The 25,945-nt window shown below is 42.9% G+C and overlaps 1 protein-coding gene across 1 annotated transcript; it reads left to right on the top strand.

Moving 5' to 3' along the window:
- The first annotated feature begins 9,582 nt into the window (after window positions 1–9,582).
- Window positions 9,583–21,589, top strand: LOC138796052 (cysteine-rich venom protein-like). Its single transcript, XM_069975945.1, has 8 exons — window positions 9,583–9,688; window positions 11,107–11,171; window positions 14,677–14,796; window positions 16,276–16,366; window positions 17,622–17,767; window positions 19,192–19,289; window positions 20,916–21,004; window positions 21,350–21,589. The coding sequence occupies exons 2-8, from the start codon at window positions 11,115–11,117 to the stop codon at window positions 21,472–21,474; spliced, it is 726 nt and encodes a 241-aa protein (XP_069832046.1). The 5' UTR covers window positions 9,583–9,688; window positions 11,107–11,114; the 3' UTR covers window positions 21,475–21,589.
- Window positions 21,590–25,945: the final 4,356 nt, after the last annotated feature.

Genomic DNA, 25,945 nt, shown 5'->3' with positions numbered 1-25,945 from the left:
TGTCATTATTGAGTGAGCACCCCTGTTTGAAGGACTTTTGTCACCCTTATATAAAATCACGAACGGGATCCAGTTTACAAAGCCACTAGCAGTGCCAATCTCTGTAATTTTTGCAGTATCTTGCAAAAGTCACATTTTTGAAAAAAATAAGGTTGGAGAAACATATTGGACTTTCGACACTGGTATTCAAGCTTCAATTTATATAAATATTATTTTTATACATGCTATATTGTTTTAGTAATATAGTACTACCATGTTTCTCCGAAAGTAAGAAAGGGAGAGTTGCACTCCTCCGGGACGCCACAACCCCGACGCGCGTTGCGGACGTCGATTGCGAAACGCACATCGGGGCGGTGGCGTCCCGGAGGAGTGCTGTCCTGTCCCAAACCTTTGCGGGTTAATAGAGATTGAAGGGCGAAATGTGGTGCAGCTATATCAGTGGGAAGTGATGTGAAGTATGTAATTATTTGCATATAGCACTTTATACATTGAGTCTCCCAGGTAGCTTATATTTTTTTTGCACTTGCACTTTATTCTATTTTAATATGGACCCTGTAATGATATGTGTGATATGATGCCCTAATTTATGCAGCTTTTATGAGGTGGGTAGATAGCAATAATATAGTATTTTGTACTTGTATATACCCTCCGGGATTGCCACTATCTTTTTAATGCATGGTTTTTCCTGTTTTTAATAAATTGTATTTTTAATGCTATATAATAAAGATTTATTTGCTACTAAAACTCAGTATTGTGTGGTTGTATTTAATCTAAGGTAAACTGAGGTAGAAGTCACTATAGTGCACATAATTTTGTGATTGATTTAGAATTTTTATACCATAGAGTGCATATTGACAAATTAGGTATTAACATAGCATAGATTAGTACATGCAACCTAATTATTGCATGTTTTACAGTAATGAAAAAATTGTAAATAAAAAAAGTGTGATAAAAAAGTTTTTAAGGGTGCGTTCACACCTACAGGATCTGCAGCAGATCTGCAGCAGATTTGATGCTGTGTTCAGTTAGTTAAATGACATCTGCTGCAGAAAATCAGCTGCAGATCCTGTAGGTGTGAATGCACCATAATAGTATTAAAAAAAAACCCTTATAAACCCCCTCCCAATAAAAGTTTAAAAGACCTCCTTGCCCATTATAAAAATAAAAATATAAAAAAAATAAATAAACATATTACATATCGTAGCGTGCAGAATTGTTGGATCTATTAAAATATAACATCATTGTTCCCGCACGGTGAACAGGATAATTTATATATCAGAATTTTTTTTATAAAAAGCTATCAAAAATTTTCTGCTACACCAATATGATATTAATAAAAACTAGAGATCATGACGCAAAAAATGACACCCCAATCAGCCCTGTAGGTGGAAAAATAAAAGTGCTATGGCTCTTAGAAAGCGGGGAGGAGCATTGCATTAATCTGACCTGGACTTTTGTGCATCAAAGGGCTCTGTCTTAAAGGGTTAATGATAGTAACATCTAAAATTAGAGGTTAAAAGAGAAGTCAGGTGGATTATAAAATCCTGCAGTAGGCAGGGGGGAAATTGATTGTAAGTATTTATTTACCTGCTGAAATATTACGATCAGTGATTGGCTGAGCAGCCAGTCTATCAGCCGGGATAGGCCTTTTCCCCAAGTCATGACATTATCACTACTTGTAAAATGCCTTCCGGCAGGGGTCCCGTGGTCGGTTATGCCACTCTACGTGAGCATGGGAAGAGGTAAGTTAGTATTTGTAATGAATTTCCCTAAGTACTTGAGGAAACATTAATACACAACACTGGCACAGCTACTTTCTTGCAAAAACAGCTCTAACGCCTGTCCTGAGGTTATGTGTGGTATTACAATTCTGCTCCCTCCACTTCAATAGACCCGAGAAGCAAAACCACATCCATCCACACCCATTCTGTTTCTGAAAAAAGCTGCCATGTTTTTCTAAGCCTGGACAATCCTTTTAAGCCTCTCTGTAAGTTCTGAAATGTTACTATCACTGTAAGTCCAGAGGTGTACAAATAACTATGTTATATATGTGTGTAGTCGCCGTCTCTGCGTCTGTCTCTCAGACATCAAACATTTTTTTTAAGGACAGGTACTCTTACAATGTCACCATAAAATGTCAGATTTAAGACAACAACAGGCGCATTTAAACAGTATAAGATGTATGAGACGAACATAAGGAAAAAAAATCCTAGACCGAATGAGATGTCCCAGTGTGTCTAGTTTTCACAAAATTTAAGCTTCATTGTCAATGACATTTAACATGCCTGCATGAAGCTCAAGGCTCGAAAAACTTGATGTGCAAAAAACAATACTACAATGACAAGAACTTTCACCCAGTGACTGACAATCAGTAACGATTAGTGACAATCAGTGGGTTCTTACACAAGTGATGAATGTTCTCCTGTCTATCGTTCACTGGTGGAATGTGGAACCACGGAGGATATCCCGGTACTAGATGACTTAAATACCTATGTAAAATCCTATAAAAACACAAGACCTCAAAAATGGGGGGGGGGGGGGGGGGGGGGGCATCAGTGTAGTAACTGGCACAGGGTGGAGACATTGGTGTAGCAACTGGCACATGGGGAGGCACCAGTTTAGTGACTGGCACAGGGTGGAGGCACTGATGTAGTGACTGGCACGGGAGGAGGTATCGGTGTAGTGACTGGCACAGGGGGAAGTTGAGGATGTCAAGGAGATGTTAAGGGTTGTTGGAGAGAAAAGAGATGAGAGGTAAAGCAGGTTTGCTTGGCAAAGTGAAGGGCTCAGTAGTAGGTTCTTAGCTTTAACGTATAGTGGAGCAGGTCTCCTAAAGTGTTAGACTTCCTCCACAGTAGTTGAGCACAACTAGAGCAATGTTGAAGAAAGTGAGTTCTTGCCATGTGCCAAGGTGGCTAACGTCTACAACGGGAACTGCAAAGTGGTGGTGGTGGTGGTCTGTGTTGGGTGTGTGTGTGTGTGTGTGTGTGTGTGGGATGGGGGGGGGGGAGTGTATCATGGTAATGTTTGATGGCCAGAATTGGACAGAAGAGGAAAAAGATTGGGGACAGATTGTGAGTATAGATTTGGGAGAGATTATTGGCAGAGACAGTTAGAGACAGAGCAGAGTTGGAATAAAACCAGGTCCAGTTAGTGGCAGAGGGAGGCAGTTAAAGTAAAGAAACCAAGATGCAGATGGAGAGATTGGGCTGTCAATGGGAATGCAATTACTTATGATGAGTGTAGAAAGTTTAAAAGATAGGAAGTGAGGGTGCCAGGTAGAAAAGTGGTCAAGAAACTGCTGAAGTGAGCAAGGAGGATCATAAACAACAGCCACACTGAAAGGAAAAATGGCTAAAAGAGTCTGATGGTGTGGACCGCAAAAGAAAGTTAGGGTACAAAAGGTAAGACCTGGAAGGTCCATTGCAAGGAGAGAAGTACACCAACTCCTCCACCATGCTTGTTTTCAGGTCTGGGGGAATGGTAGGAGTGAAGCCTACCACATGTTAGAACAGCAGGGAAGTCAGTATCAGATGGTTGTAACTATGTTTCATTGATAGCCAGCAGATTTGGTGATGAAAATGTCATGAATGTCTAAGTTTGATAAACACAGATTGAGAATTCAGAAAAGCCTAGCGTTAAAGAACGCAGAAGGGGCAATATAATGAATCTAAATCAAATTGGAGGGATTTCTATAGGAGGAGAACTTGAGAGAGTGACCCTTTATACTGCACAATGGAATGAGATGGTTTAAGGTGGGGAATGAGAGAAAATAGTGCATGTGAGCAGTACATTGGTGAGGGAAGGAGAGAGGAGCTGAAAGAGTCCACCAGGTGGACAAATGATTGGTAGGCAAATGGAAGGTAAAGACCATACAGACAAGGGCAGTGATCATGGTAGAAGTGGTTTGTGTTGGAAGATAATTAAATGTTGTACATATAAAGTGGGTTGGAGTTACTTACTAGGTAGGTTCTGCACTTACATTTATCAATGATTACTTATCGCTACATACTTCATTTGACCCTGGCTAGAGATAGAGCGATTCTACAGTAGGAACAAAGTTAATGGTTTTGTTCCTAAAGGGATTCTCCTCATCAGGCTGTGGGCTTTGAAGTCTGCTCCGCTCTGTTCCGCTCCTCCCCAGGTGCCGGGAAAAGATGTAATTCAGTCCTGAGAAACTGGAAGACGTTTCCCAGGACTGGATCCATCTTTTCCCAGCACCAGGGGAGGAGCGGCACGTAGCGGAGCAGCAAGCGGCCTGATGAGGAGAATGCAGATACGAACAAAACGTTTCACTTCTTTCCTACTGTAGATTTGCTCATCTCTAATCCTGGCCCATCCTACAGTATCAAGTTGCCATCAGCCCCTTCAGGAAATATACCTATAGCTATACCTATAGTATTCATGAAATCTTTTCAGCTCTTGTCCCAAGACTTTCCCACCTGAGCATGCTTGAGAAGGACCTTTTGACTCCTTGTATATACAGATACTCCAGTGGATGAAAGAAAAACACTACCTAGTGATAATGTCTCACAGTTTAGCCCCATTCAGTTTAGTACTACAATATACATATCCACAAAAATTTGATCGTCACCCGTATAAAATTAATATCTTTATTAATAAAAATAAACACTCAATATAAAACCAAGAGACAATTCAAAACATGAGATGTTCCAGACAGTGTGATGAGGTATAAAATAAATGGGGCTGTACGCAATAAACATTATTCAAAAGTGCAATAAACAGCAAATGCAAAACTATAAAGGATCACAACACTGTAAAGCAGTCTTTACTCTAAACCAATGTGGTGATTGTCTGTTGTGTCTCATTGATGTCTCCTATTTGGCAGCACTATCAATGAGCATATCTAGTACACAATAGCCACACTACGCTCATGTGTAAAAATACTTGTAATTATTGCGCAAACCCCATGTAAGAACATTGCATCTTACCCATTAGTCTCACAAGTCTGGCCAATTCCCCAATGCTCAAGGGGTGTTGCTTTTTTGATCATGTGGGCTCTCTTTATACCCTAACCCGCTGATGTCATCTCCACTTCCGGATCTATCGGCTCATGCGCGGGTGATTCCCGGAAATCACACCGCTCCTCCCAAGGCGTCCAGCGACATGCCGATGCCCACGACCAAAATGGCCCGAGGGCATAAGAGCGTCACTTACGTCCGCCCGGGTGAGCATAGTCCAGGTGAATCCACCTGCGCATGCGCACATCCATACTCAGGGCTGTTACGTGGTACAATACAAAGTGAATGAGAGCTATAATACTCTAACTCTGGGGAAAGATTGCGGACCTATGTTTGACTCTTTATCATAGAAATATTAGAGATTAGAATCACTAAATTACAAGTTATATTGAATCTTTTCCCATAAAAATATATATTAATCTTCCCAGCTTCTTCTGCTCTATAACATGATGCAGTCTCACTCAGGATTGTGTCCATTTGGTAAAATTCTTAAAAGTTCTACCTGTAATGCACCTATAAAGACCTATATATGTTTCTTTGTAACAAAATACAATACATATAAAACAAAATACAAATATATATATATGTGTTATTGTTCCCAAATGGCTTTTTTTTTTTCGCATTCCAAGATTGACAATAAGATTTATTTTCCTTTAATAAACGTTGTAAGTATAAATTTTATGAAAACTATCATCCTCTTTCAATCATTAAAATGATTTATACAAGATCCCTTCAGTTATGCCACCTGTTCTCCGTCATCAAGATCATCAAAGTTTTGCACGTTAGGTTGGTAGACTAGGAGGAGCTGTAGAGCAGACGTCCGGATTAGACATCAAACAAGACTTAGGTGGTTCATCTATCCATAAATATAATTACAGGAATTAGGGAAGTTCACTCGGAGAAGGCAATTTGTTACTATTTTATAGAGCGCAATTATAAACATAGGGGCGTGGGCATGTTATATAACCAATCCTCATGGTGACCTTTTGGGTTTTCCAGCTCAGTCATTCCACCACCTATGTAAATTGGGAATGTACTACAAGATCCTCATGGGTCAAGGATTCCAATCTGTCTGGGACTACTTTACAGTTTGTAGAGGTATTCCCATCACCTAAACTTTTTTTAGATAATGCAAAAGAAGAAAAACAAATTCAAATACTTTGCATTTGCAAAATTGCTTTCTTTTGAAGTTTGGCCCCGTTCCCCCTACATTCTGCTGTCAGCCCTTTGCCTAGATTCCTGACCACTGTTCCTGCTCTGAGAGGGCTAGAACACACTCAGGTGGGATCTTCGGAAGCATCATCCAAACACTGATATTCAATGGAGCGGGCACGCCGGATGATACTGTGGGGGTGGGGCAGTGCCCGAACAGTGCTCCCGGTAGAAGATTACGCCAACTAACAGCGTGGGACCGGTGCCGAGGAGGAAGGTAAGAAATATACCTTTCTCCTCAGCGTCCCAGACACTACAGGGAGCTAACAGCAGGTTAGATTTGTCTGACCTACTGATAATTCCCCTTTAACTCCCTCTCTCCCACTCAACTTACCCACATCTTCAAGTCTTGGATTGTCCCTGGAGCGAACCTGTATATAGCCTTAGGAGGAGTTACAGTGCTGCCAATCTGATTATGCTAAGTACTGCTCCCCCCGCGCCAAATCAGTAAGTGAGGCGCTGAGTTAAATTTTTGGCAGATGGAACAGCCTCTTTAATATATTAATATTCTATTAACACAACCTAGCACACCTGTATTTAATAGGAATAGAAAGATGGCAGAACTTTTTGAAAACTAGAATCCCATGCTACAATGTATGCATTGTTGTATCCTTTGACTCTGCCTGCAGAGAATAGATAAGATGTTCCCGTCTGTTAATCCCAATGATGATGTGCCCTGCACTGTACTGTTTATTCTAACAAACCTCCCTTGTTTAGTTAGGCTTACAGGAATCATACTGTATTAGACATATTTAATGTAAGACAACTAAGGCTAGAGAAGATGAGGTGTCTAAAAATAAAAAAAACACCCTTAAGACGATGGACGTTGTGAATAGTCTTCATTTGGTTTCATTAATATTGGAGTCTTCAGGATTAATGCTGTATGGGTGGTAAGGTTCCTTTATATTATAACAAAGGAATTGTAGGAGGCTTTATCTGCTTTTTTTTTCCAGACACAGCACCTCTTTAGTGTAGGAGCCATATGTGGGTTTGCAGGTACCCTGATATGCAATACCAGACACAATTTTTGGCAGACACTTATATTATAATCACAATATCAGGTGAATTTTTTACCGGCCTGATTATGCAAATATATGTATAGTAGGCGTGACTGAAAAAGGAGCATGCAGGCTGAGGGGTTGCTCTGTGGGGCCGAGAAACACCCTCAATGCTCTAAATCAAACGTCTCCAAAATGGTGGGATCTAGAGAGGAAAAAAAAACACAAAGATGAGGTACGCAGCTAAAGAGGGATATAGCTCCACTTTAAAGCAACTCTGTATCCACCAACCCACCCCACCAAATTGCTAGTGCCTTCCATTTGAGAGTAAGGGCCCTATTCCACTGGACGATTATCGTTCAGATTATCGTTAAATCGTTCGAATCTAAACGATAATCGTTCGGTTGAAATGCAGTTAACGATTAACGACCGAACGAGAAATCGTTGATCGCTTTATAAGACCTGGACCTATTTTTATCGTTGCTCGTTCGCAAATCGTTCGCGTTGAATAAGACATCGTTCGGTCGTTCGCAATAGATACGAATGCAATAGCGAATAAATAGCGAAGAAAAAACGATCGCAATTACGATCATAAGTAACGATTATCGTTCAATGGAAATGAGTGAACGTTTTCAGGTCTTTCGCAATAGTGGTCGTTTGCGATCGTTAATCGTTAATGATATGCAAACGATAATCGTCCAGTGGAATAGGGCCCTAAATCCTTATCGGTCGTATCTTTTAAAATGCACCAAAATATGCAAAAAATAATCTTTTAATCTCCAGCGCATTGTCATACTAGTGTGGCTGAGAGTGTCTGTGCCCCAGGCCTGCGGCTCCTCTCCTTTCTTCCTTCCAACCCACTTCATCATTAGGAACACCCCCAGAAAGGATTTCTTTTCATCGTTCGTCTAAACTGTGTCGCTATAGCCAAGGTGCAGCTTAGACAAGGGATGAATAGGAAAAATCCTTTCTGGGGGCGTTCCTAATGATGAGGGGGGTAAGGAAGGAAAAAAAAGAGAGGCATGGCATACCTGGGGCAATGACACTCTGGGCCACATGAGTATGACATAGCACTGCAGATTAAGAGATCAAGAGACCAGACATTTGGTCTCTTTTATTGCTGTTACTGAAGACCAAATGGCCTTAGTGATGGAGCCTGGACAGCAGTTTTCCAGTAATTGAAACACCTAGTGGCTGAATGTACAGCATTGTATTTCATATAGAGAACAGGCAAAAAAAAAAAAAAAAAAAATTAAGTAAATTGCAAATATGTAGTATATCCCTTTCTCTGCTGATTTAAGAACCAATTTTAAACAACATACGAGACATTCTCTGCAGCTATTCTCTTCTCTGGCTAGAAGATATGCATTCTTGAAGAGCAACCCCCTTCCATTAACTCTTTTTCTTTTAAGACCCCCTTAAGGAAATGGTAACAGTTTGATATTTTCGTCCAAGACAAGTACCTCCCGTTCCCTCCATTAGTCTTAGATGATTAGCCATAGTCCTTTTAGCTGATTTTTTTTTTACTGCCTATTAAATGGCCCAATGCCCAGTTGTGGCCAGGCTGTTTAAACAAGAACCTGCCCTTTTTCCTTTAACAACCCTTTGAGAATGTGTAATCAGTTTAATCTATTTCCCAGTATTGCCCATTACCTCCAACAATCTCAGAGCATTATTAGCCGTAATCCTGGTACGTAGTATTGTTTATTTCAGCTCATCATATGGCCCACTGCCCAGATTGCCCATGCTGTTCATACAAGAACATACCCTTTTTTACCTTTAATTTTGACACCCCCTTTAAGAACTGATTCAGACTGATCTATTTCCCAAGACAAATATTGGCCATTACCTCTGTCAATCTTATAAACCATAATCTTTATACATAGTATTATTTATTTCGGCTCACCATATGGCCCAATGCCCAGAGGTGGCCACACTATTTAAACAAGAACATACCCTTCCTCTTTTCATTTTAATAACCCCTTTAAGAAAACTTTGATCTTTTTCCCAAGGCAGGTACAGTCCATTACCTCCATCAATCTCAAAGAATTACAAGCTTTAATCCTGTTACCTAGTATTGTCTATGTCTGCCCATCACATTGGCCCAGTGCCCAGATGCGGCCAGGCTTGTTAAGCAAGAACATACCCTTCTTCCTTAAAATCTATTATTGTTACCATAAACAAAGTGTATACATTTCTCCCAATGTAAGAGGAACTTGTAACGTAGACAATCAACAATAGGGATGTTCTAATATGTCACTCTAATGCAATCTCATAGGTGTATTTGCACAACACTTGTGTAACCTGTGTTATTATTGTCTCGTGGCTTTTTATGATGCAGATTGCTTCACCCTTTTATAACAAATCACAGGAAGTATCTGATAGAGGTTCCCTATAAATAGAGCGCTCGGATGCCGTGACTTTACATTTCCTTCATCACTGTTATCTAGGAAGGACGTCAAGTGTGCAGAATCTCCATCTAGAGTCAAGGAAGAGGTAAGGAATACAGACAGCTGCTAATCCAGGGTTATTTTATTGTATAGTCTTCTATTTATACTATATGTCATTGTTTTTATTATTATTTTACAGATTTATATTAATTTCTTTGTTTTTACTGTTTTTTTTTTATTTATTTATTTATTGACGATTAATGTGTGTTCTGTATTTTTTTTTTCTATGTCATTTTAAGAGGATTATATTGCCTTGTAAATTAGGAAAATGAGAAGTTTAAACTGAGATGGATATTATATTTTATACATATTGCAATATATCAAATATATATATAAAATATATAAAATATATATCTCTTTCCTATCTATCTATCTATCTATTTTATATTTTTCTACTATTACACATTGAGTGGCAGCTGTAAGAGGTGACATACTGTATATCGCTCTGCTGCCACCAATGTTTGTGTCAGGAACTGCAGGGTTGTCCAAGCTTTGGTCTCAGCTAATTCACTCTGACCAAGCACTGTGCTTGACACAGAGCCCCTCATGTACTGTATATTCTTATTGGACGATGCAGTACACGGGGAGGCAGTCTGACAGGAGCACAGTGTTCATGGCAGTCCCTGCAGAGTGATGACTGTTTACTATCACCACTCGCTCTAAAGAGTGATCACTGATACTATCACCACTCGCCCTGCAGTGATCACTGATTACTATCACCACTCGCCCTGCAGTGATCACTGATTACTATCACCACTCGCCCTGCAGGGATCACTGAATTCTATCACCACTTCCTCTGACCAGCTGTGACATCACTCGGGTGAGGCATTTCTTAACGTACACAAAAATATGACCGGCCAAGTTTTGTGTATGTTTAAAAAGAAAAAAAAAAAAAAAAGAAAAAAAAAAAAAGGTGTCTTTTTTTTTTTTTTTTTTAAATGGAAGTCAATGGAAAAACGAATCAAAACAGATGCACTCAAATGCCTCTGTTTTTTAAAAAAAAAATAGGTGCAAAAAGATAGATTGCAAAAATGTAGTGTGAACCCAGCCTTATCCAGGACTTAAAAAACATTGTATATGTTGACATAAGGGGAACGTTGAGAGGTAAGAATAGGATTTCTATGTTTTACATAAGGGCAGCAACATAAAGGATTAAAGGGGTACTCAAGCGCGGCCGTATTTTTCAGATCTGGCCGGGGATGGGGTGGTTATGGGCGGTGGAGGCCACTTATCTCCCCGATTTCAGCGCCAGGTCCCAGATCGCGGCGCCCCATACCCCGTCCCGCCACTAGAACTGGGGAGGTACAATAAGTGGCCTCCGCCGCCCATAACCACCCCATCCCCGGCCAGATCTGAAAAATACGGCCTCACCGAAGTACCCCTTTAAGTGCTGGATAACTTCTCTATTTTATTTTTTACATTATTACAATTTTTTTCTTATAATACAACAAATATGTATTACAGGAGGAAAAATGTGGATTGCTGTGCTGTGCTGTGCCCTGCTGGGGGTCTATGTGGTCCAGGTTCAGGTAGGTGCCCTGCACATGTATTTGGATCTTTTTGATGTTATTAAACCATTTAACACTGATGATATCATGGCAGCATTAAAGGGGACCTGTCAAAGTAGACCTGCCAAAGGGGACCTGTCAAAGGGGATCTGCTGGAGTGAAGCCTGCCCGACCCCCTGGTTGAGCTCTTTATACATACCCCTTCCTCGAAGTGCCGGTCCCAGACCCCGTCCCGCCACCGAGAAATCCCCATCGGAAGCCGTGCGCGATCTCCAGAGATGAGTCCGACGCCCATAGAGAATGACTGCTATGGGGTCTGGGACTTCAAGAAGGGTATAATGATAAGGTGCTCCACTGGAGGGTCGTGCAGGCTTCACCCCGGCAGCTGGGGTCAGGGCCGGCGTCAGCACCCGGCGTACTAGGGCAAGTGCCGGGGCCCACAGCCCCCCTCGGCACTCGCCCGTCATCTCACAATGCAGGCCCAGCATTTTTCTGGCACCTGGCCCATGCCTTTGTGCCAGGCTGCCGTCAGCAACCCCCCCCCCCTCCCCGAGAATCGTCCGCCCGGCCCGGGCCGCATGAACTGCTCACCTCTCCCTCGCCGCGATCAAGCTCGGCGTCCCTAGCAACAGCTAGCGACAGCTCGAGCTCGCCGTATCATTTGGCAGAAGAAATTCAACACAGGCTACGCTCCGGCGTGACGTCACTGGCTTCGTCCGGACGCAGCGGCGCGCAGTTGTCCCGCCTCCTGGCTCCAGCCTTTGGCTGAGACTGTGGTGAGTATTCTTGAGGGGGGGGGGGGAAGAGGAGTAGGGGGTTTTGTGAAAGAGTAGGGGGTCCGGGGGTGGGAAGAAAGGGGAAGAGGTATGGAATTTTCGTTTTTTGTTAAGGGGGTCGGGACAGAGCAGGGGACATTACTATGGGGAGCAGGGGACATTACTATGGGGGCATGTCAGGGGACATTACTATGGGGGCAGAGCAGGGGACATTACTATGGGGAGCAGGAGACAATACTATGGGTACAGAGCAGGGGACATTACTATGGGGGCAGGGGGCATTAGTAGGGGGACAGAGCAGGGGACATTACTATGGGGGCAGAGCAGGGGACATTACTATGGGGGCAGAATACATTACTAGGGGGACAGAGCAGGGGACATTACTATGGGGAGCAGGGGACATTACTATGAGGGCAGGGGGCATTACTAGGGGGACAGAGCAGGGGACATTACTATGGGGAGCAGGGGACATTACTATGGGGGCAGAGCAGGGCACATTACTATGGGGGCAGAGCAGGGCACATTACTATGGGGCAGAGCAGGGCACATTACTATGGGGCAGAGCAGGGCACATTACTATGGGGCAGAGCAGGGCACATTACTATGGGGCAGAGCAGGGGACATTACTATGGGGGCAGAGCAGGGGACATTACTATGGGGGCAGGGGACATTACTATGGGGGCATGGCAGGGGGCATTACTATGGGGACATAGGGCATTTTACTATATGGAGGGCACAACATGGGGACATTATTACTATATGGGGGGCACAGCACAGGACCCACATACCTCCTCACTTTACTGCACATGACACCAAACAGTGGAGTTACTACTGTATGAAAGCCTATGGGTGGGAAAAAGGGAAGGAAGTGGCTGGAAATGTGCGGAGCCTACAATGTTTGTCTGACAGGTCCTGAAGAGAAGAATTGTAGCTTGAAGAAATCATCATGGTGGTCTGGGCAAGATGGAGAAGAAACGGAGAGCGATCGCCTCAGATCAAAGAAGATGTCAACTGTGAGTTACTGGATTAAGTTTTTTTCGGGATTTTGTCAAACTTTATTTAGTAGGTGTGCCCCAAGATGTGCTATACAAAGGGGCCCGCTGAGGCTCTCTCGACCAAGGGCCCACAAAACCTGGCTGGGGTTACAGGTCCCCTTTAAACAGGTCATTCAGAGTTAGAAAATTATGGCTACTTTCTTCCAGAGACAACACAACTCTTGTCTCAAATTCAGGTGTGGTTTGCAATTAAAGGGGTTGTTCACGAAAAGTTTTTTTCTTTTCAAATTAACTGGTGCCAGAAAAAGTGTCAGAGATTTGTAATTTACTTCTATTAGAAAATCTTGAGTAATTATCAGCTGCTGTTGTCCTACAGGAAGTGGTGTATTATTTCCAGTCTGACACAGTGCTCTCTGCTGCCACCTCTGTCCATGACAGGAACTGTCCGGAGCAGAAGCAAATCCCCATAGAAAACCTCTCCTGCTCGTAGGACTGAAAAGAATACACAACTTCCTGTAGGACAAACAGCAGCTGATAAGTAGTAGTGATGCTGTCTCCTGGTGGTGATAAACCCTTTAAGGAGACAAGGAGAAAGCCCGGAAGTCGGGCTTTCCTCATACTCAGTGACTATTCATTGCATGAGAGCCACTGCCCCATCAGTTATGAGTTAGCCCCATCATCTGTTAAGGGTCAGGTAAGGTTTAAATAAAATTGGTGGCCATTAGTTTAAGAAAAAAAGTGTGTGATCATAGCATGTAAAAATGTCCAAACTAAAAGCTTGTTGGTCTTGGGTGCAAATAAAAAACTGGAGAAGTAAGTTTAGTTTTTTCTTCCCCCCAACTGAATACAGGCTGGCCCCCAGAGGGTTATCTCCCCCCTCTCCCCCCCCCCCCCCCCCGGGGGCCAGACTGTCACTTGTTTAAGATTTCATGTTAACCAGGTACCGTCTGCTTTGCCCGGGGGCCATTGTTTTCAATGGGTTCGTGACTCAGGTGGAGCATGTGTGCTCATCTCTAGTTGTAGACCATGAAATCCAACACTGGTAAAAATATTTAATTAGTTAAAACGTTTAATGTGTTGAAAGATTTTAAAAAAAAATCAATTAGATCTCTTCCAGAAGGCAAAGAGCTTGCTCTCTGATGCCACCTATTGGAGGAAGTAACTAAACAAGCCAGTGCTCAAGTATCGTGAAACAGTATTGAAAATTGTTATTGGAGAAGATCCTCCAGAAGGAAGAATCACCCATCTATTCAACTATCTAGGGGTTCTTGCCCCTAATCATTCCACCTTTTATTTCAACACTTAGTTGAAGAATAAGGAAATAAGAATTATACAGGTTAGAAAGGACCTATCCTTCTTGGCAAACTATCCAAGGAACTAGGTGTTTTTGTTTTCCTACTCGTGTTTTTTTAATGCAGAGTTAGCAGAATCTATTCCGGGCTGAGATGATGACTAATGGCAGAGGAGGTTATCCTTCCCTAATCCTAAACCTTTAATAGCTCAAGGGTTTACAACCTGTAATATAGATTATCATAAAAGTATAAAATCATTTTAGAATTCAGCTCTAGCACGTGACTATCCAAAAAGACCACAGATCATCAGATGACAACTGACTGGTGTAAAGAAAGTATTAATAACCGGAATATCTCTTGGCTGATTACTGGTATGGGCGTTTGGTCTTAGCTGTTATACCCCTGACCTCCTCTTATTGCTGAGATCAGGAAGAATCTTACCTGTCCATTGTTCGTCTTTTAGGTTGCTGATCCAATGGCCGCTGTATCTACAGACAATCCGGATGTGCAGAAAAAAATTGTCAACATAACAAATACTTACAGAAGCACCGTTGAGCCAAGTGCAAGCAACATGGTAGAAGTGGTAAGTTATGGTATAGGAAGAGATAGTCACTCTTTAAGGGCAGATGTGGCTAAAGGAGAGGATGGGAGGGATCCAGATGGGCATTGTCTATTTCCAGGACAGAGACACAGTACTTTAATATACCAAGGCTGGGTTCACTTCACATTTTTGCAATTTTTTTTTTTTTTTTCATCTGTTTCTGCAAAAAACGGGTGGAATAACAGATGGGAAAAACAGATGTTAAATTCGATGCATTAGTGTGCTTCCATTTTGATCCGTTTTTTTTCCACTGACTTCCATATTAAAAAAAAGAAGGATCTAAACTTTTTTTAACTGTTTTAACATACACAAAAACATAGCTGACCATATTTTTGTGTATTTTAAATAACTGATGCGTTTTGACCGATGGAAAAGTGGTGGTAGACTCCCATTGAAGGGGTGTTCTCATCTTTTTTTAACTGCTAGCTAATGCAAAAATAAGCAATTTTGCAAATGCTTTCTATTATTATTATTATTATTATTTATTTAGAAAGCGCCCGTAATTCCAGTTTCGCGTCTCCTGCTCAGATCAGAGCTGGCTCCAAGGCTTGTGGACTGTCCCGGGAGCCATCTGTGATTGCAATGGGAAACACAAAGATGATTAGGCGATCCAGCCGGAGGTCACTTACCTTCTCCGTTCCAGCGCCGGTGCCCGGATCGCGCCACCTGGTACTCCTATCCCGCGGCCGCTTCCGGGTCAGAGCTGCCGCATGAGACGTGAAGTCTCAAGACAGCTCTGCCATTCAGTGGCGGAAGGGGGACCCCGCTACAGCCGCTGATTGGCAGAGCTGCCTTAAAATAACGTCTCATGCGGCAGCTCTGACCAGGAAGCGGCCGCGAGACCGGGCGGTGCGATCCGAGCACCAGCGCTGGAACGGGGGTGGTAAGTGACCTCCGGCTTTAATTTCCACCACCTCCCCAGCGATCCTCAAAAAATACCCCCCGGCCCGGAGTACCCCTTTAAACTCAACAATGCTTTTCCTCAGGATAAGCTAGCATTAGTAGATTAGTAAGGTATAATTCCCAGCACCTGTTTTGATACAGTATTTGTGTAGGACATTTAGGCATTTCATAGAAATATAAAAAAATGTACCTCCTTAAATGCCCAGACACTGCTCTTCAAAGTAGCAAAGGGGTCCTGTTCATGTGAATGGACACAATATGTAATATACTGCACTGCCATGACTACTGGGACAAGCACTTGGAATCATTGGCTTTAATTTGGTAATGATAGATCCTTTAATTCCAGAGATATTTTTGTCTCTCTCTTTTCTGGAATGGGCAAAAGTAACAGGAAGTGATGGCAAACTGATATGACTGCACTTCCCCTTGTTATTTTTGTAAAATGCTGGATGTTCCTGGATAGGAATGTCCACATATATTTTTATGGGTTTTGGAATTTGTTGTAAAAATTTAATGGAATGAGAAACTTTACCCTTTTATCCTTTTCCTTTTTCTAAGTCTTGGGACCCTGCAGTGGCAAAGAATGCTGATTGGTGGGCCAAACAATGTAAATTTGAGCACAGCAAACCAGAGGCTAGAACCACCCAAGGTAGGTGAACCTGGGGATGATCAGTGTAATGTTATGTACTGTTCTCTATGCATTCACTGGGCACACTGAAAGCCCTGCCCCCTAATGCATTTAACCATAAGCACCCCTAATGGGTCCTTATAGTCATGTAGTGCATTGACAGAGGGAGGAACCATTGGTTCACCTCTCTGACAGTACCTCTCTCTCCAGCCACAAGAGAGTGGTGGGAGGGAAGGTTAACTAAAAGGAGAGATGCCTAGCATGATGGGAGGAGGGGCTTACAGGGGGATGTCTAGAGTTGAGTCTACTTATCCACTATATAAGGATACATATGGGGGAGCTTATTACTATTTGAGAGCATTGAGGGGGCCTAAGTACTATCGGTGGGCCTAAATGTGGCCTAAATACTTCATGGGAGCAAAACATACATAGGACCTGACAGATGGGAGCACAAAAGAGGCACCTCTACAGTCTGGAGCAATGCAGATGGGGAGTTTATATTGAAGTAAGGATGGTGCTGATATTGGGTCTATATTATGATGGGGACCTGATACTGGGGTGTATAATATGCTGGGGACCTGATACTGAGATGTGTAATAAACTGGGGTCCTGATACTGGGGTCTGTAATACGCTGGAGGTCTAATACTGGGGTCTGTAATATGCTGGAGGTCTGATACTGGAATATGTAATATGCTGAAGGTCTGATACTGGGATGTGTAGTATACTCTTTGTATTGTACTAACTGTAAGTTCTACACAATGAGGACAATATAGGGAGAATTCTGGGGGGAAAAAAAACACGGGTGATCACACCCGACAAACCACACCCATATAAACCACATACACAAGAAGCCACTCCCCTCGCTGGCAAAGTCAAAGTGTTCTGAGATTTTTTTTTTTTTAATGTTGGCACCTATGATACAATATAGTTAGAAATATGTAATTTAGAATGAGCTGAGCATGTTATAAACTTGTTGTAACCCTTAAGGCCGGATTCACATGTAAAAAAAAGCGGCCGTATTTCATACAAACGGCCGTAATTGCACAAATAACGGCTGTTATTTCCAAAATAACGGCAGTTATTTATGCAACTTCGGCCATTTGTATGAAATACGGCCGTGTTTTTTACATGGTGTGAACCCGGCCTAATAGTGGAGGGCTCATGGCAGAGGTCTCTTTGCTGTATTATAAGATGGCTTCATCCTTCAGACCACAGAGAGAATCATCAGGTTAAAACCCTTTATAAAATACTGATATAAAACACTGTATTATTCAGAATTTCAATGTGGAGAAAACCTTTTCATGTCCTCGTATCTTGCCGGCTGGGATGTGGCATTCAAGTCATTTGATGATGAAAAGAAAGATTTCACTTATGGAAAAGGAGCAAACTATCAAGGTGCAGTTGTCGGACACTACACTCAGGTACCATGGCTTCTTCTATGACATCTATCTGATGAATTTATTACAATGTTGTATCTTGTGACTTTTTTTGAAAGGTAAACTATAAGCAGGTTAGACAAATCTAACCTGCTGATATGTCCGTTTTGTTCATGGGGCGCTAAGGATGAAAGAATCCTCTACACCATTTCTGTATAGTTTACAGTTATACCCACATTGGACGCTTTGGAGCACTGGTGGCAGGACCAACAACCTAGAGCACCAATGATATTCATCAGGAGGGGCGGGCTGGCTGGGAGAAGACCAGTGCTCTGAGGATGGTATCCCCACCCCCAGTGTTCCAAAGTGCCCGACTAGCTACTACATACACGGGAATGGCTCCCATGATGAAGGTAAGAGACTTATGTTCATCTTCACAAAAGGGACATATCGGCACTCAAACCTGCTGATTGTTTCCCTGTAATGTCTACACTGGAAATGGCTGTAACAGGGAACAAAAGAAGATCATTAGAGTTGAGCAAGCATGTGATTGAGCTCAATGCTCGACCATGCACCTCATGGTGCTCTGCTGCTCGTAAAAAAAAAAAAGTTAACAGGCTGAGTATCCAATCAACTAGCTTTAAAGGAGTTCTCTAGCGTTAGAAAGACATGGCTCAATGGAACAGAGTTGCAAAATCCCATTCCAAACAGGAGACAAGAGTAGTGCTGTCTCCGGAAGAAAGTGGCCTTGTTTGTCTAATGCTGGATAACCCCTTTATCCTATGTTCACACATAGTATTTCCGTCAGTTTTTTTTTCAACCAAAACTAGAGATGAGCGAATCTAGAGCATGCTCGAGTCCACCCGAACCCGAAATTTCAGCATTTGATTAGCCGTGGCTGCTGAAGTTGGATAAAGCCCTAAGGCTACGTGGAAAACATGGATATAGTCAATGCCTGTATCTATGTTTTCCAGACAACCTTGGAGCTTTATCCAAATTCAGCAGCCGCTCTCTAACCAAAACCACTAGTGGGACTCTCGTGTATGGAGGCCTCCAGACTCTCCCAACAGATGATATTGGGGAAGGTGTGTGTGTGTGTGTGTGTGTGGGGGGGGGGGGGGGGCATGTTGGAATTCAACTGCAACCAGATCTGTTTGTTAGAAACCCAACTTATCTAAGGGAAAGGTAAGACTGGACACACCTGAACATTGGCTTCAGTGTTCTTTTAATGGTCGGGGGGGGGGGGGGGGGGGGTCTGCTCCAGAAGTCCAGGGGTCTTCATCCAGAAGTAAGGGAAAGTTGATAGAAACAGATATAAATAATGAAAACTTAATAAATAGAACTGATCGTTTAATAAGGAGAAAAAAAAGTATGTGATTGGGGAAGGTATTAGCCAATTAGATACTTATCACTCATCTTTAATGGACTGTTGCTGTCTATAAATGCTTGTGACATTTGTTTTTTTACAGCAAGTCTGGAATAACTGTCGGGCGATGGGATGCGCGGTGGCTTATTGTCCAAATGGGCCAAAATACAAGTACTTCTATGTGTGCCAGTACTGCCCACCGTAAGTAATAATATTAAATAAATGCATAATAAAAATGTGTTGGTATTTTCCCCTCTGTCTTTCTATTCAAATGTTCATCCATCCTTGGGAAAGCTGTGTGATTTCTCCTTTAAAACTGGATAATAAGTTTGGTGCTGATCCCACCTGCTTGTCTATATATGTATTGATCCTCACAGGTTAAGGCTATGTTCACACAACATAGTTTTTTGTATTTATACGGTCGTTTTTGTAATTTGCAACAACGGCCGTATAAATACGAAAAAAATATGTTGGCCAAGTGTCTACGGGATCCCGGCCGGAGGGTATACAAATAGTATACCCTCCGGCCAGGACTCCTAGCGGCGCCGCAAACAACTGACTTGTCAGTTTTCTGTGGCCACCATTCAGTGAATAGCGGCTATAAGAAACCATGTCAGTGCACATTATGAAGCGAGATGAAGATCTGTTCACAAGAGCCCTAGGTCAATATTACATATGTTCCTATCATATGCATGCATATCTCTGTATAGTGCACAGAAGCCGTAGGTAAGTATTACATATGTTCCTCTATTACATTTAACCCTGCATGGTGTATCGGAACATGTGTAGTAAAATGCTGCAACTCCTGTGCACAGGTCTTTGCAGTAGCAATGGGGGAGGGGAAGGAGGGCTTCCCCGTGCCGGCGCCGTTCGATCAGTGGGTTTAGGTTAAAGAGGATGTACCAGGTGGTACATCCTCTTTAATACAGGGAAGTGGTAATCCCCCCCCCCCTTCTATCTATGATTTGGCATAGTCAGATATAGAGGCTGTAAAGCAAATATTATCTGCTGTGCTGAACGCAGCTCGAAGAGAGGAAGTGAGGGAGACAGACCAGTAAATAATCTCCATGTAGGAACTTTTTGCAGTCTGGGCCAAATGCACAGACTGCAGAATCTATGATCATACGAATTGTCCCATAGAATACAATGGGTATATTTGCAAATCACTTGTGAACAGTATGCAGATAGTGAATTGTAGACGTGTGCAAGGGGCATAAAAGAAGCTGGCTGTCAGAATCTTGAAATCAGTTAATTGGATTTAGACAAAAACCTGGGAAAGCTGCACAGCAAGGTGCTGACACAGTGAGAATGAGAGAAACTTTTAGAATTTAGGTGGAGGAGAATACATTTTTGCAATCTGTTTTTTTTCTTTTTCCCCACGCAGAAACAGATGGAAAACAGATGCATTTGTGATCTGTTTTTCCATTGACTTCCATTGTAAAAAAAAAAAAAAGGGATCAAAACGCACGAAAAAGTAGTCGACCACATTTTTGTGTACATTTTGATACAATTTTTCATGAAAGTCAATGGAAAAATGGATCAAAACGGATGCAGACAAATGCATCCGTTTTTCATCCTTTTTTTTTTTTTTTTAAATACAAACGGATGAAAAAACATAGTGTGAACCCAGCCTAATATAGTCTAAAGAGATTCCAGCCCAAGAACACAACGACAGCAGAGAGAAAAGGTCCAATGCAAGGGGGCCAGCAATCGTCTGATAAACGTACTTCCACTTCCGGCCTTTGCAAAACACCAGTAAATTCTATATTTTTTTTTCTTTTATTTGATGTCTATTAATATACTGTATTTCTATTTCAATTATTTCAGAGGAAACTATGTTAATTCTATGAGTACCCCTTACAAAAGTGGACCAAGATGTGGAGACTGTCCCAACAATTGTAGAAATAACTTGTGCAGTAAGTATCAATGTTATAGCAAATTTCCATGGCTATTTCTAATGTGTCACTGAGACAATCTGATGGAAACATGTTTTATTTTCTAAAAATAAGTCAGATAGATCTCTCTGTATAAACACACCAAACCAGGGTCATTGGTGGCAGCAGTAGGGTGGGGTGTTTTTGTGCAGAGATGGATTGTGGGATTTTTCAGGGGGTCACCATATGTCTTAAGGCTGATGCCCCTGATCTTATTAGACCCTTGCATGCTATAAATTTGAGTATACAGTATACATTAATATATTTATTATCTGTAAGAGTATTATCTGTACAGACATGTCCCTAATGTTGTCTTCTTCTTTCCAGCTAACCCTTGTAAACTCAATGACACATACAGCAACTGCGATGTACTGGCAAAAGACTGGTGTGGGGACGCCAGCATGAACAAGGCCTGTGGCGCTTCATGTAATTGCAAGACCGAAATTAAATAAAATCTGTCTCTTTATTTTCATGTCTATATTATGAAGGTGGATGTAGAAGTACTTTGTCTAATTGACAATTTTTTAAACATTTTTTTTCCTAAATAAAAGCATTTTTTAAACTAAATGGATGGAGCTGTTACTGTGTCAGCACTAGAGATGAGCGAGTAGTAAAATATTCGACAGTTCAAAATGTAATTCGAACAGACCGTTATTTTACTGAATATCAGAGAAAAATGCTTGTTTCTTGGAAATCTAAATTCGACCACTTGGAAGTCACTAAGTCCACAATGACACCTCAGAAAATGATACACACACTTCTGAAATGCAACTGGGACAGCAGGCGAAGCATGCCTAGGTGCATGTAACATGACCAAGTCACAGTATTACTTCACTATCACAGCCTCTTAACAATACACTCCAAACACAATATAACCTTTACGTACAGTTGAAAAAATAGAAAGAAACCTTCTTTCCTTTACATTAGCTTGACTGAAAGCCGAATTGTAAGCAAAAAAAAAAAAAGTTTTCATGCACCCCTTGAAATAAAATTGCCTTTGACAACCACAGATGGCATAAGCAATGGGAAATGGAGTTAGAGGCTCTTGAGGTGAGCTCTCCAAAAATGAAGTTAGAGGCCCTTAAGGTAAGCCCTCAAAAATAGAGTTAGAAGCCCTTGATGTGAGCCCTCCAAAAATTGATGTAGAGGTCCTTGAGGTGAGCCTTCCAAAGATTAAATTAAATGCCCTTGAGGTGAGCCCTTCAAAATGGAGTTTGAGGCCCTTAAGGCGTGCCTTCCAAAAATTAAGTTTGCTGCCCTTGAGTTGAGCCCTCTCAAAAATTATTTTGAGGCCCTTAAGGTGAGCTCTCGAAAAAATTATATGGATGTCCTTAAAGTGAGCCCCCGAAAAAAAAAAAATATGGAGGCCCTTGAGGTGAGCCCTCCAAAAATTTGTGCAAGTCTTTTGTCGCCCCGTCTTAAAAATTTTTATTTATACGGTGCTAGAGGTGGAGGAGGAGGAAAGGAGGGGGAAATTAACTTGAGCAGACGCATGGCACTTCATAATTTGCTGCTTTCCACCAGAAGAGATGCAAAGTCTGGGTCAATCCAGTGGCTGCTCATTTTTATAAGCGTCAGCCTGTCAGCACTGTCAGTTGACAGGCGGCTGTGCTTATCTGTGATAATTACCCCAACTGCGCTAAACACCCTCTCAGAGTGAACACCGTTGGCAGGGCAGGCCAGCACCTCCAAGGCGTCGAGGGACAGTTCTAGCCACATGTCCAGCTTGGACCACCAATAATTGTAGGGTGCACAGGGATCAGACAGGACAGTCAAGTACTGCCTCAACATCCGCCAATACTTGTCCCTCCTTCTGACAATAGGCTTTGTACTCGTGGAAATTTCCCAAGGGGGTGGCATAAAAGTGTCCCACACTTTGAAGAGTGTTCCAACGATGGTTGTAGACCTGCTGGTTGTTCCCACACTCTGGTCAGAACTATGCTCTTTGCCACCAGCAACGTTAGGTGGGAAGATTTCCATCATGTTTTGAAGCAGTTCTCTTTGGTATTCCAACAACCGAATGCTCCTCTCCTCTACCGGAATAAGAGAGAAGACGTTATCATTACACTGGGGGAAACACAGTAATCACTGAACTCAAGGAGAACAGCGAAAAAAATTCCAATGAAGTACTCAATCAAGAGTCTCCACTGATGCCCCCAAAAATTTAAATATGCAAAACAAGAGTCCGTGGAGCCTCAGTTACGAGTCTCAAAACACGGGATAGCCAGATATCTCTAGCCTGTTGCCAACGGGGTGCCTCCATGATGGGGAGAGCACCACACCACCCTGATAAATAACCCCTTAAGTCCCACTCGGTTGCGAGTATTGGAACATAGACAGGGAAACAACAGGGTGGCCCCTTTCGTCAATGTCTAACTCAAGGTGCGAGTATTGCGATCATGACAAGGGCTTGCAAAGGCAGGCTTCCACCCACAGACAGCCGTTTCGGGGTTTTTGCCCCTCGTCAGTGTGGGGTAGGATTCTGGCTAGTTGGGGCAATGAAAAATCAACCAACAAAACACAGTAATCACTGAACTCAAGGAGAACAGCGAAAAAAATTCCAATGAAGTACTCAATCAAGAGTCTCCACTGATGCCCCCAAAAATTTAAATATGCAAAACAAGAGTCCGTGGAGCCTCAGTTACGAGTCTCAAAACACGGGATAGCCAGATATCTCTAGCCTGTTGCCAACGGGGTGCCTCCATGATGGGGAGAGCACCACACCACCCTGATAAATAACCCCTTAAGTCCCACTCGGTTGCGAGTATTGGAACATAGACAGGGAAACAACAGGGTGGCCCCTTTCGTCAATGTCTAACTCAAGGTGCGAGTATTGCGATCATGACAAGGGCTTGCAAAGGCAGGCTTCCACCCACAGACAGCCGTTTCGGGGTTTTTGCCCCTCGTCAGTGTGGGGTAGGATTCTGGCTAGTTGGGGCAATGAAAAATCAACCAACAAAACACAGTAATCACTGAACTCAAGGAGAACAGCGAAAAAAATTCCAATGAAGTACTCAATCAAGAGTCTCCACTGATGCCCCCAAAAATTTAAATATGCAAAACAAGAGTCCGTGGAGCCTCAGTTACGAGTCTCAAAACACGGGATAGCCAGATATCTCTAGCCTGTTGCCAACGGGGTGCCTCCATGATGGGGAGAGCACCACACCACCCTGATAAATAACCCCTTAAGTCCCACTCGGTTGCGAGTATTGGAACATAGACAGGGAAACAACAGGGTGGCCCCTTTCGTCAATGTCTAACTCAAGGTGCGAGTATTGCGATCATGACAAGGGCTTGCAAAGGCAGGCTTCCACCCACAGACAGCCGTTTCGGGGTTTTTGCCCCTCGTCAGTGTGGGGTAGGATTCTGGCTAGTTGGGGCAATGAAAAATCAACCAACAAAACACAGTAATCACTGAACTCAAGGAGAACAGCGAAAAAAATTCCAATGAAGTACTCAATCAAGAGTCTCCACTGATGCCCCCAAAAATTTAAATATGCAAAACAAGAGTCCGTGGAGCCTCAGTTACGAGTCTCAAAACACGGGATAGCCAGATATCTCTAGCCTGTTGCCAACGGGGTGCCTCCATGATGGGGAGAGCACCACACCACCCTGATAAATAACCCCTTAAGTCCCACTCGGTTGCGAGTATTGGAACATAGACAGGGAAACAACAGGGTGGCCCCTTTCGTCAATGTCTAACTCAAGGTGCGAGTATTGCGATCATGACAAGGGCTTGCAAAGGCAGGCTTCCACCCACAGACAGCCGTTTCGGGGTTTTTGCCCCTCGTCAGTGTGGGGTAGGATTCTGGCTAGTTGGGGCAATGAAAAATCAACCAACAAAACACAGTAATCACTGAACTCAAGGAGAACAGCGAAAAAAATTCCAATGAAGTACTCAATCAAGAGTCTCCACTGATGCCCCCAAAAATTTAAATATGCAAAACAAGAGTCCGTGGAGCCTCAGTTACGAGTCTCAAAACACGGGATAGCCAGATATCTCTAGCCTGTTGCCAACGGGGTGCCTCCATGATGGGGAGAGCACCACACCACCCTGATAAATAACCCCTTAAGTCCCACTCGGTTGCGAGTATTGGAACATAGACAGGGAAACAACAGGGTGGCCCCTTTCGTCAATGTCTAACTCAAGGTGCGAGTATTGCGATCATGACAAGGGCTTGCAAAGGCAGGCTTCCACCCACAGACAGCCGTTTCGGGGTTTTTGCCCCTCGTCAGTGTGGGGTAGGATTCTGGCTAGTTGGGGCAATGAAAAATCAACCAACAAAACACAGTAATCACTGAACTCAAGGAGAACAGCGAAAAAAATTCCAATGAAGTACTCAATCAAGAGTCTCCACTGATGCCCCCAAAAATTTAAATATGCAAAACAAGAGTCCGTGGAGCCTCAGTTACGAGTCTCAAAACACGGGATAGCCAGATATCTCTAGCCTGTTGCCAACGGGGTGCCTCCATGATGGGGAGAGCACCACACCACCCTGATAAATAACCCCTTAAGTCCCACTCGGTTGCGAGTATTGGAACATAGACAGGGAAACAACAGGGTGGCCCCTTTCGTCAATGTCTAACTCAAGGTGCGAGTATTGCGATCATGACAAGGGCTTGCAAAGGCAGGCTTCCACCCACAGACAGCCGTTTCGGGGTTTTTGCCCCTCGTCAACGGCTGTCTGTGGGTGGAAGCCTGCCTTTGCAAGCCCTTGTCATGATCGCAATACTCGCACCTTGAGTTAGACATTGACGAAAGGGGCCACCCTGTTGTTTCCCTGTCTATGTTCCAATACTCGCAACCGAGTGGGACTTAAGGGGTTATTTATCAGGGTGGTGTGGTGCTCTCCCCATCATGGAGGCACCCCGTTGGCAACAGGCTAGAGATATCTGGCTATCCCGTGTTTTGAGACTCGTAAC

Source organism: Dendropsophus ebraccatus, chromosome 6 (genome assembly GCF_027789765.1).
Source record: "Dendropsophus ebraccatus isolate aDenEbr1 chromosome 6, aDenEbr1.pat, whole genome shotgun sequence".
NCBI classification, from domain to species: Eukaryota; Metazoa; Chordata; class Amphibia; order Anura; family Hylidae; genus Dendropsophus; species Dendropsophus ebraccatus.
Note: the sequence above shows the minus strand (reverse complement) of the source record. Positions and strands in the feature narration are given on the sequence as shown.